We start from the raw sequence: 13070 nt of genomic DNA on the forward strand, positions 1-13070 counted from the left end.
TTCTTCATGTGGACAGGGAGGGCCTGTAGCTATAGAGGGTGGGGTTGTTGCTATAGAGGGCATGTTTGGAGTAGAGTAGGAGGTTATGACCAGTTCTCATTTCAATGCCATAACACACCCCCCTTGGACGTTCTGTTCAGAATATCTAGAAAACCGTGCAAACTAGTGACAGAAAGTAAATTACTTATTGTCATAATTCTGCAGCCCAGATATGTACTGAGATTATGTGAAAAGCCCGGACAACACCTTTAAGCATAAATATCCAACTCAAATTTGAGCTTCAATGTGCTAACTAACTTTAGCATACTGTGCCCACATAACAAGCAAATAAAGTCCATTTATTCTACTTGAAAAACTTTAAATTTTCCAAATTAGAAGTCTTAGGTCTTGCAACACCTAAAGTAGATAATAAGGAGAACCCCACTTTTCTTTGGGTGCTAGGGTCAGCTGTCTTAGGTTTCGAATGTAAAACCACTGATTTGAATTGGCAATGTTCTTTCCAATTGTAATCCTTTGAGTCTTCATAGTTTAGACATTCTTTTGACTCTATACAAAAAACACAAAATAAGCTTATATCAAACTTAAAATGTTAAAGACTTGAAAACAGGCTTTCTTGTGAAAATCCTAATTGTCTCCTGAATTCATATTAATGTTTGTGGGTACCGTGAAATCTCCCTATAAAATATATCATTTTTGGCAAGAGAGTGATACTGAGGAGACTGCGAAAATTGTGTAAAACAAATGAAAAGGCCTTCAAATTATAACTATTCAATGAACAACAATCACTTCTTACAGTCATGGTTTTAAAGATTGAAGACTCCTCTGACCATACCACAGAAAACACTCACAGGTCTAGAGTTCTCAATCTGTTTCTATTCCATTAAAGCAAGGATGGAACAAATGTACAAGGTGGGCAATTTATATGGATACACCAAAATAAAATGGGAATGGTTGGTGATATCAACTTCCTGTTTGTGGCACATTAGTATATGGGAGGGGAAAAACTTTCAAGATAGGTGGTGACCATGGTGGCCATTTTGAAGTCGGCCATTTTGGATCCAACTTTATTTTTTTCATTGGGAAGAGGGTCATGTGACACATCAATCTCATTGAGAATTTCACAAGAAAAACAATGGTGTGCTTGGTTTTAACGTAACTTTATTCTTTCATGAGTTATTTACAAGTTTATGACCACTTATAAAATGTGTTCAAAGTGCTGACCATTGTGTTGGATTGTCAATGCAACCCTCTTCTCCCACTCTTGACACACTGATAGCAACACCGCAGAAGAAATATTAGCATAGGCTTCCAGTATCCATTGTTTCAGATGCTGCACATCTCATATCTTCACAGCATAGACAATTGCCTTAAGATGACCCCAAAGATGAAAGTCTAAGGGGATCAGATCATGAGACCTTGGTGGCCATTCAACTAGCCCACAATGACCAATCCACTGGTCACCACCTATCTTGAAAGTTTTCCCCCTCGCATATACTAATGTGACGCAAACAGGAAGTTAATATCACCAACCATTCCCATTTTATTTAGGTGTATCCATATAAATGGCCCACCATGTAGGTTCCAAGAAAGAGTGATTAAATGTATCAAGTAAACGTTTCCACTCTATGACATTTGGATAAAGTCTTTTTGTTTAAATGGAAAACATTTACTTGCAGGTTTCAATATCGTCATGAAATTGGGTTCGGGTTGTGACAGAAAACCGGTGCCAGCTTACTCCCTGTCATGGTCCAGTCTGGAGTTTATCTTCTGCTGTCTTCACTCGGACTGGTCATGCGGGGTTTAATCTCCTCAGCGTTGTTCTGGAGCTAGCTGGGCTATTTCAGTCTCTCACAGCCTGCTGAACAGTGTTAGTGATAGCTCAAGCTTCCAGTTTAGAGCCTCTGACCCTTGTACCTTGGTGATCCTCCTGCTTTTGACTGATATTCACGTGTATGACCCGGACTGATCTCTGACCCTATCTCTTGGTATTCGTCTCTGCTGTTACGTTCCCTCTCTGGCATCTGACCCCCCGGCTTGTACCCCGACCATGTATTTCGTCTCATGTTTTGGACCCCGTGCTCATGTTCTGGCTTTCTGACTCTCGGCTTGGTATTTTGACTACGTGTATTGCTGCTCCTTCTGGTACGTCTGCTCCTGCTAGTTTCTGACTCGGTTCGTCTGACTATTCTCTCATTACCTGTGGCACCTGTTCTGTTGCTCAGGGTTGCTGCTCTTAGTGTGTAACCTCTATTCCCTCACCAGCTCCCCCTGGTGGAGGTTTCAGTACATTATCACTAACCTATACATTAACGGGATTTTGCACTTTTTTTCTTTGGTCATGGATCTGCTGCATAACTTGGCAGATCAAGTGTCCAGTTTGACGCAGACGGCGCAGGACTTTTCTGTGAATCATCAGTCCCTTGTCATGTCTGATACCCACTTACAGAAAGAACTGACTGAGACTATTAAGACCATGCAGAGAAACACCTCTCATATTGTTTGTCCACCAGGTGACTCTGTAGATGTTATTTTGCACTCTCCTGAAGCCTCAGTGAAACTTCTGACGCATTTTCTGGCAAAAAGGATACATTTCACATATTCACGGAGCATTGTAAATTATGGTTTTCTCTTAGACCACGATCGTCTGGGGATGAGACTCAGCGGGTGGGGATTGTTATCTCCTTACTTAGGGAGGGTCCCCAATCCTGGGCTTTCTCGTTGACCCCTACTGCCCCTGAATGGATGTCGGTAGTGTGAGGTAGCGTTGTCATCTAAGTAGGGGATTCTTGCTAGGCAGTGAACAAAACCAAATCTGGCACGGATTTTCCAACAAACCATAACAGTCCTTGCGGTTTATTCACCATCGTAAACCATAGAAGCAACATAACTTCATAACATCTGCATAGCGTCCATTATAGTGCTTACTCTGGTTATCAGTGTCCAGTACGTAGGTTCTCTTAGCCTCACAATTATCTCACCCACGTCAGGGCTCCTCATGCAGCTTCAGCATCCCGCACACGTTTATCCCCTCCAGGGAACTCTCAGGCACACATCGCCATTGCTCACAGCGTCCACACGTGCTGTCAGGCAGGAAGCTCCATTTCTGCAGGACCTTCCACACTAGACCAACCAGGTCCCAGCATTCACCACATGTGACCTACCCTGGCCACATTATATGGTCTATAGCCACGCCCACCGGGTCACGTGACTATGACCTCATCACAGGTCCTTCACACACTCACATAGCCTTTTAACACAGGTGTTTTCAGACACACCCCTGGGTGGGTTTGCAGGTAACCAGTACCCGCCCATCTCTCTAGTTACCTGAAGACTTCTCCCTTACACTTTGAAACAACACCTCAGCACCGATATTGCTGATCACATATACAGTCATGGCCAAAAGTATTGACACCCCTGCAATTCTGTCAGATAATACTCAGTTTCTTCCTGAAAATGATTGCAAACACAAATTCTTTGGTATTATTATCTTCATTTAATTTGTCTTAAATGAAAAAATACAAAAAGAATTGTCCTAAAGCCAAATTGGATATAATTCCACACCAAACATAAAAAAGAGGGTGGACAAAAGTATTGGCACTGTTCGAAAAATCATGTGATGCTTCTCTAATTTGTGTAATTAACATCACCTGTAACTTACCTGTGGCACCTAACAGGTGTTGGCAATAACTAAATCACACTTGCAGCCAGGTGACATGGATTAAAGTTGACTCAACCTCTGTCCTGTGTCCTTGTGTGTACCACATTGAGCATGGAGAAAAGAAAGAAGACCAAAGAACTGTCTGAGGACTTGAGAAACCAAATTGTGAGGAAGCATGAGCAATCTCAAGGCTACAAGTCCATCTCCAAAGACCTGAATGTTTCTGTGTCTAAGGTGCGCAGTGTCATCAAGAAGTGTAAAGCCCATGGCACTGTGGCTAACCTCCCTAGATGTGGTCGGAAAGGAAAAATTGACAAGAGATTTCAACGCAAAATTGTGCTGATGTTGGATAAAGAACCTTGACTAACATCCAAACAAGTTCAAGCTGCCCTGCAGTCCGAGGGTACAACAGTGTCAACCCGTACTATCCATCGACGTCTGAATGAAAAGGGACTGTATTGTAGAAGACCCAGGAAAACCCCACTTCTTACCCCGAGACATAAAAAAGCCAGGCTGGAGTTTGCCAAAACTTACCTGAAAAAGCCTAAAACATTTTGGAAGAATGTTCTCTGGTCAGATGAGACAAAAGTAGAGCTTTCTGGGCAAAGGCATCAACATAGAGTTTACAGGAGAAAAAAAAGAGGCATTCAAAGAAAAAAACACGGTCCCTACAGTCAAACATGACGGAGGTTCCCTGATGTTTTGGGGTTGCTTTGCTGCCTCTGGCACTGGACTGCTTGACCGTGTGCATGGCATTATGAAGTCTGAAGACTACCAACAAATTTTGCAGCATAATGTAGGGCCCAGTGTGAGAAAGCTGGGTCTCCCTCAGAGGTCATGGGTCTTCCAGCAGGACAATGACCCAAAACACACTTCAAAAAGCACTAGAAAATGGTTTGAGAGAAAGCACTGGAGACTTCTAAGGTGGCCATCAATGAGTCCAGACATGAATCCCATAGAACACCTGTGGAGAGATCTAAAAATGGCAGTTTGGAGAAGGCACCCTTCAAATATCAGGGACCTGGAGCAGTTTGCCAAAGAAGAATGGTCTAAAATTCCAGCAGAGCATTGTAAGAAACTCATTGATGGTTACCGGAAGCGGTTAGTCGCAGTTATTTTGGCTAAAGGTTGTGCAACCAAGTATTAGGCTGAGGGTGCCAATACTTTTGTCTGGCCCATTTTTGGAGTTTTGAGTGAAATGATCAATGTTTTGCTTTTTGCTTCATTCTCTTTTGTGTTTTTTCATTTAAGACAAATTAAATGAAGATAATAATACCAAAGAATTTGTGTTTGCAATCATTTTCAGGAAGAAACTGAGTATTATCTGACAGAATTGCAGGGGTGTCAATACATTTGGCCACAACTGTACACAAGTCTCCATCTCAAAGTCACCCACTTAGAGATACATAACCATCCTTCAGGATTCTGCCACTCATCCGTTCTCTTGGGACATCTACACAGCGCCCCCTAGCGAACACAGTGGTTACTACACCACAGTAGATAGGTTCTTTGAGGCCCTAGGACTTATCTATGATGAACCGGACCATGTTAGGGTGGCAGAGGACACTATTATGGGTCTGGGGCAAGGGAAACACTCAGCCGAATGGTACAGCTCCGAATTCCGTCGATGGTCCACTGAGGTGTCCTGGGATGACTCCGCACTGAGATGTCTGTTCAGGAAGGGACTGTCGGATTGCTTGAAGGATGCTCTGGCTCTCCATCCACCTCCCAGCTCATTGGAGGACTCTATGACTCAGGCTATCCGTATGGATCAGAGACTGCGGGACAGAGGTGTTACTCAACGAAGGTTTCCGTTTTCCCTGCTAACCCTGATGTTTTGCTTCCATCTAAACCTATGGAGGTGGGAGCCACTAACCCCCAGGAGAAGGAGAGGAAATGGCGACATGACGGAAAGTTGTGTTTTTACTGCGGAGATCCCAGACATTGGAAAAAAGACTGCCCCTCCTGTCCTCCGACTAACAAGAGGCTGAGTCTGGGTGATAGTCGTGGAGGTCACCCAGACTCTCAGGTACCTTTTTCTTCATTTTCTAAGATACTGCTAAAGGTGAAACTTGGTGTTGAGAACGGGTTTTTCCATATGTCGGCTTTTGTTGACTGTGGGTCATCTCTGAACCTGATTGACTCTAAGCTGGTGGCTCGCTGTAGATTAGGGACAGTTAGGTAGGGGACTCCCTTAAAAATTGTGGCTATTGACTCTACACCTCTCACTAAGGATGGTCTCCATTTCATTTCTAAAGAATTCACCCTCAGGGTGGGGGCCTGTTATGAATGAGTCACCGGAGGAGGAAAAAACAAAAATGCAAGCTAAGTCCAGAAAACCGGAGAGGTTGGTAGCTAGCGGATTGCAGACCCCTGATCCTATTCACAACAACTAACAGTAGCCGTGGAGCGTTCTACGGTGGTCCTAGATGCCTCTTCACAGCCGGAGAACTACATAAGCCTAAGGAAAGAAAGGGGAAATCTAAACTGCCCCAGAGCAGACCCCAAAGCAATAGACAACCCCCAACATGTATTGTCGGTGAAAACAGATGAAAACACAAACACAAACACAGACAGAAAGACAGGTAGAGCAAACGATGGGGCCCAACTAACTAGATAGGAAAGGACAGAAAAGATGCTGGCTGCGATCCGCAAAAACCCTACCAAAAATGTCCCAACACGTCTGATAGGAAAAACGGCCCTGAAGTCACTAGACTTCAAAATCCCTATATCAACACTCCGATATATTCTGAAGACAGAGCAAAAGAGATTAAACCAATCAGGGACAAAAATGGAAATTCAGCAGAGCCCCAGCCGGGGCTGGCAGAACACAAAACTAAGCAAATCAGACAAAATCTCATGGAACAATAACATAGCAAAACTTAGCTTTAGAAAACAGGAACTGAACTGGAGGCCAGAGCTCAGAGCAGAGAAATCACCAGCAACCCTACAAGGCGTCAGCTGCCTTATATCCACTCAGAGATTCCGGATGTCCAATCGCAATCCACCTGTTCAGGTGACAGGTTTCTCCCATCCAAATCAGTTTCACCACCTCCTTTCACCAGCAGAGGGAGTTCATCGGACATCAAAGGTGAATGAGAAAATGAGATCACAACAGGGGCCCTACACCAGGAGCGCATGTCATGCTTTGTTTTGGATAACCTCCCTGCTGGCCTGGTGTTAGGGTTATTGACTGGAGGTCCCAGGATATTGTTAAATGGGGACCTGGTTGTTCTGAAAATTGTCTTGCTACTGTGTCTATGTCATCGGTCAGTCTGGAGGGTATTCCGTAGTACCTGAAGGATTTTGAGGATGTGTTCTCCGAAAAGAAGGCTGAGGTTCTACCACCACACCACCCATTCGATTGTGCCGTGGATCTTGCTCCCAGTGCCAAATTGCCCAAAGCCCGGCTGTACAATCTCTCCGGCCCTGAGCGGTCTGCTATGAAGGAGTATATCTCTGAGAGCCTCCGAAAAGGGCATATACGGCCATCTGTCTCTCCCGTGGCAGCGGGGTTCTTTTTTGTAAAAAAATGGATGGTGGTTTACGCCCATACCTCCATTTTCGAGAACTGAACAAAATAGCCATAAGAAACACTTATCCTCTCCCACTGATACCTGATTTGTACAATCAATTGTCGGGGGCCAGGTGGTTCTCTAAGTTGCATCTCAGGGGAGCATACAATCTCATCCGTGTGTGGGAGGGGGATGAATGGAAAACTGCGTTTCTCACCTCTGAGGGTCTGTTGAAAATTTGGTTATGCCCTTCGGTTTGACTAATGCACCAGCGGTATTCCAGAATTTCATTAACCATGTTTTTTCTGATTTTATTGGATGCTTTGCAGTTGTTTATCTTGATGACATACTCATATATTCTTCTGATAGACAAAGTCATATGAGTCATCTTCATGCGGTTCTCCAGAGGCTCAGGGAGAACTCACTCTTTGCCAAATTGGATAAATGTTCATTTTTTACTCAAGAATTGTCCTTTCTAGGGGTCATCCTGTCCGCTGAGGGGTTTCGTATGTACCCTAGGAAGGTACAGGCCATTGTGGATTGGGTGCAACCAAGAGATCTCAAGGGTCTTCAGCGATTTCTGGGGTTCGCCAATTATTATAGAAAATTCATCAAGGGGTTCTGTCAAGTGGTCAAACCCCTCACTGATCTCACCCAAAAGGGGGCGAATCTCAAAAACTGGTCAGCTCTAGCTGTGGCGGTGTTTTCTTTGCTAAAAGAACGTTTCATGACTGCTCCGGTACTGGTTCAACCTGACTTGTCTAAACCATTCATCATAGAAGTGGATGCCTCTGAGGTGGGAGTGGGGGCTGTGTTGTCCCAGGGGCCCACCACATTAACTAACTTAAGACCCTGTGCCTTCTTTTCTAAAAAAATTTCCTCTGCTGAAAAATTATGAGGTGGGTAACCTGAGAGTTGTTGGCCATTAAATTGGCTTTTGAAGAATGGAGGCATTTTTTGGAGGGGGCTGTCCATCGTATCACTGTCATTACAGATCACAAGAACCTCTCTTACATCGAATCCACCAAACGTCTGACTCCGAGACAGGCAAGGTGGTCACTTTTTTTCCCGATTTCAGTTTTCCATTACTTTCAGACCAGGTTCCAAGAATGTGAAGGTGGATGCCTTGTCTCGCAGCCTAGATCCGGTATCGCCTCCTGAGCCTCCTTCCTCCATTCTTCAGCGCGGGGTGGTGGTGGCTGTGGTGTCCCCGATTGGAGCAGGAGATTCGTGAGGCCCAATCTCTTGCTCCTCCGTCCATATCTGAAAATAAGCTCTTTGTGCCTGTCCAGTATTGGCTAAGGGTGCTTCGGGAGTTCCACGACTCAGCTCTGAGTGGGCATCCTGGAATCTCGGCCACTCGTAAAGCCATCACTAGGCTGTTCTGGTGGCCCTCGTTGACTTCTGACGTCACTGGTTTTGTGTCCTCCTGTGAAATTTGTGCCCGCGCTAAAGCCTTCCACAACCGGCCAGCCAGGGAATTGGTGCCACTGCCAATTCCAAATAGACCGTGGACTCACTTGTCCATGGATTTCATCACCGGTCTCCCACCCTCTAATGGCAAAACTGTGATCTGGGAAGTTGCGGATAGGTTCAGTAAACAAGCACATTTTGTACCCTTAACGGGCCTTCCTAATACTGAGACTCTATCTAAGCTATTCATTGAGCATGTGATTCGGTTGCATGGTGTGCCTGTCAGTGTGGTGTCTGATAGAGGGGTGCAATTCGTGGCAAAATTCTGGAGAGCTTTTTGTAAAAGGCTGGGCATCAGTCTGACCTTTTCATCGGCCTACCATCCCGAGACCAATGGTCAGACTGAAAGGACCAATCAGTCTTTGGAGCAGATCCTGCGGTGTCTTGTCACATCCAGACAGGATGATTGGTGCTCTGTGATACCTATAGCGGAATTCGCCTTCAATAATCGTGTCAATCAGTCTACTGGTACTTCTCCTTTCTTCTGCAACTATGGGTTTCACCCTCATTTTGGTGAATCCTCCAGACTAGATTTGGAGTGTCCAGGGGCTGATTCGGCCTTTTTGTGGTTGGAGGTTCATTGGGGAGGCTCAGGGCAAATATAAATTTTTTGCGGATAAACGACGCTCGGTGGGGACGACTTATCAGGTAAGGTCAGATAAGGTATGGTTATCCACCAAAAACATAAGGCTGAGAATTCCCTCTGCTAAGTTGGGTCCCAAGTTTATTGGTCCATATGAGATTTTAGAAGTGATTAATCCTGTGGCCTTTCGCCTGCATTTGCCTCCGTCATTACGGATTCCTAATGTGTTCCATAAGGCGCTTCTGAAGCCGTCGGTGCCTTCCTCTGATGAGTCTCCCTCGCACCCGCCGCCTGTTATGGTAGATGGTCAGACCGAGTACGAGGTGGAACATGTGGTGGATTCTCGCATGCTCCGTCGTCCACTTCAGTACTTGGTCCATTGGAAAGAATACGGTCCTGAGGATCGGTCATGGGTGCCGGTGCGTTCGGTCCATGCGGATCGGTTGGTCCGGGCCTTTCACGCTCGTCATCCAGGGAAGCCTGGGGTCCAGTGGCCCCCCATTGAAAGGGGGGTACTGTCATGGTCCAGTCCGGAGTTTATCTTCTGCTGTCTTTACTCCGGACTGGTCATGCGTTGGTTAATCTCCTCAGCCTTGTTCTGGAGCTAGCTGGGCTATTTCAGTCTCTCACAGCCTGCTGACCAGTGTCCGTGATAGCTCAAGCTTCCAGTTTAGAGCCTCTGACCCTTGTACCTTGGTGATCCTCCTGCCTTTGACTGATATTCACGTGTATGACCCGGACTGATCTCTGACCCCATCTCTTGATATTTGTCTCTGCTGTTACGTTCCCTCTCTGGCATCTGACCCCCCGGCTTGTACCCTGACCACGTATTTTGTCTCATGCCTTTGACCCCGTTCTCATGTTCTGGCTTTCTGACTCTCGGCTTGGTATTTTGACTACGTGTATTGCTGCTCCTTCTGGTACGTTTGCTCCTGCTAGTTTCTGACTCGGTTCGTCTGACTATTCTCTCTCATTACCTGTGGCACCTGTGCTGTTGCTCAGGGTTGCTGCTCTTAGTGTGTAACCTCTCTTCCCTCACCAACTCCCCCTTGTGGATGTTTCACTACACTCCCTTTTTAGATTGTTCACATTCAATGACCAGAGATAAGATAATCTGACATGGCTGGTGAGGACAATTTTCCAGCGCAGAGTCAAGGGAGATTTGTCTCAATGAGACATAATTGGGGACCAAGGTAGTCTTATGTGTAATGACACCAAAGAACAGCATATATACATGCTGTCATAAAAACAGAAATGACATAACAGTACTCAAATATACTTGTGTTTGTTTTTGGAATGAAGATAATCTGCAGGTGATTCAAAGTATTTTCTATTTCCTGGATAGTATTGACATTAGATTGTACGAATCAACCAGGATCTCCGGAACGACACTGAGTTAAAAAGGTGAAGGGGATAAAGCTACTATGATGAATTAAATAACCTTTTAACCACCTGGCTTCATTGTCTTTCTAAGCAGTTAGTGACCACACAATTTTCTTTATTTTTTTCATGTTCACAAACAAAGAGCCATAAGAATTTTATTTTTGACGTAGCACCGACAAGGGAACGTAAAAAAAAAAAATTTTGGAACCCTTTCACAACCTTGGGCAAGGGCAAATAGGCAGATATGTATGGCCATCAGACTGGGGTGTACATAGAAATTATGCCTCCCTTCAAAAAAAAAAATAAACATAAATAAATTTGTCAGGGTCACAGAAGAGCATATCTCACAACTTTCCAGCCTTTACAGAGTTATATTATTCCTATTAAAGCCCTTAATTATCTTTCAATACACACTAAGTTTAATGCCAACAAAAGTGCCACATAAATACCATATGATACCTCCACAGTGAATTCCTCTAAAGTACCCACCACACCCAGTACGATGACCCTACTGTACTCCACCTCAATTCCCCTTGCAAATATGATGACAAATATATAGCAATCCTGGGTATCAAATCAAGTACAAAAATCATAAAGAAACCCCATAAAAGATATCAATTGTATTCTTTACATTTAGAACACCACCAATTCAGCGGTTCACACCACAAAGAAAACAACAAAAACACTGTGAAAAACAAATCCTACCACTTGGAGAATGCTAGGAATCCCTAATATGGTGCCAATGCTTTCACCTTCCTGACTGCTGAGGTTGGCACCTTAGGGAAAGCGTTTTGGCACCCCCCGCTCAACGATGACTGCCCCTAGGGTCCCTAGATATGCCCTATTGTAACTATAGAGACCCCACTCCCAAGATAAATGATTAAGGGAACCCCTATTCCTAAGCATAGACCACTCCTACAGCTAAGGAGACCCCAGCCCCCAAGATAGTTATTAAAAACAATACAGAACACATGTGGCATTGGTGGCACTCATAAATAATTTAAGTCGTTATGGTCAATGTCTTATCCTTATACTTCAACTCATAAACCACAGAAATTAGTTAAAATTAACATTTGTCAAAGATATCTCTCCACATCTGAGGAATATGTGAAAATGATAAACACTACAAACACCTTGGTCCAAATAATGACCTCATTTAAAGGCAACCTAAAAGCACAATGATTACCTAAATCATATAACCGAACGTAAGGATACAAGGAAATTGAAATGTAAGGTAATTAAATATAAAGGAAAGACTATTGGATAGACCTTTGTACCACACAGTTAAATGGATTTATGTCCAAAAAAATTCTAATGACATCAAATGTGCACCTTAGCACAGTAAGTGATCAACCCAAAAGGTGAAAAAACTCCTCCTCCAATATGATTTTCATGGGAGCTGCCACATGTATAGTCATCACAAATCATGGCATATATACAAATATGGTACTCATCTAAGATGCCACCCGCCTTCCATAGTCTCTGCCTCAACGCGTCTGATATCATAGCATATGTCTCGATAGAATGTGATGATGTCACGAGTACCGCAAGGCGAACCCATATGACACACGTGACCCTGGATACACCGCCTCCAGTTGGGCGAATTTAAATAACATGTGCAGCAGGATACGCCGCCTCAAACAGGCGAATTTAGGTAATACACGTAAGTCTGGAAACCCCACCTCCAGTAAGGCGAATTTAAATAATAAAGGGAAAACCTGGGTAACAATAACAACGGAGGGCCCTTCGATAGGGAATAGGGACGTGGAGACCTCCTGTACTCCCCTGAGCCAGTGTCCCTGCACTCCTAACGTTCCCTATGCCGGTTCCGCACCGGGCAACGCACGCGTACCTCAAACCCTGACTCGCCCCGCACCAAAACCCTTACTAGGGAATTGGTCTTTGCAGAAACTAATCCCACCACTGCACTAAACACACACAAGGGAAAATGACAATCCAGGGGAACACCACTTAGCTTTGCTCTGTTGCCTATTCTCCCCGCAACAGAGCCCATCACCTGCGTGCATCTTCTCCTTCAACCGGATCCATCACCATAGTGCAGCCTTGGAGCAGAGTCCACCACCAGTTGCAGCTGCCCAGTAAACAGGGTCACAAAGATGAGTCCAGCTTCTGCCAAAAAGTCCAGCATGCTTGAGTCCAACTTTTCTGATAATAAGTCCAGTATGCTTGAGTCCAGTTTTCAGCAACCAAGTCCAGCATTCTGAGTGCAACTCTCACTATAGTCGCCACTCCACCAAGCAATGCAAGCACTTCCTGCTGACACCATAAACTGCGACTCCACCACACCATGCCAGTCCTTCTTGCAGACACCAACGCTGAACTCCACCAATCCATGCCAGCACTCCATGCAGACTCCATAGCTGACTCAACCCCTCTGGCTGGGCTGCCCAGGACTCTCATTCAGCTCCTTCATCACCCAGGCTTGCTTCCCAAATGA

The 13070-nt window shown here is 44.8% G+C and overlaps 1 protein-coding gene across 3 annotated transcripts in view; it reads right to left on the bottom strand.

Annotated features, from left to right (window-relative positions):
• Nucleotides 1-241: 241 nt before the first annotated feature.
• LOC141057362 (ankyrin and armadillo repeat-containing protein-like) overlaps nt 242-13070 on the bottom strand; it is a 140798-nt gene continuing 127969 nt past the window's right edge. For all 3 annotated transcript variants that reach the window (XR_012222031.1, XR_012222030.1, XM_073553945.1), the window contains exon 4: nt 242-546. Coding sequence is in view for 1 of the 3 variants with exons in the window: in XM_073553945.1 (XP_073410046.1) it covers nt 344-546 (203 nt within the window). In the remaining 2 variants the exon portion in view is untranslated. The remainder of the gene's footprint in view (nt 547-13070) is intronic.

Source organism: Dendrobates tinctorius, unplaced genomic scaffold (assembly GCF_039654945.1).
Source record: "Dendrobates tinctorius isolate UK_male_01 unplaced genomic scaffold, ASM3965494v1 ptg000204l, whole genome shotgun sequence".
Classification (NCBI taxonomy): Eukaryota; Metazoa; Chordata; class Amphibia; order Anura; family Dendrobatidae; genus Dendrobates; species Dendrobates tinctorius.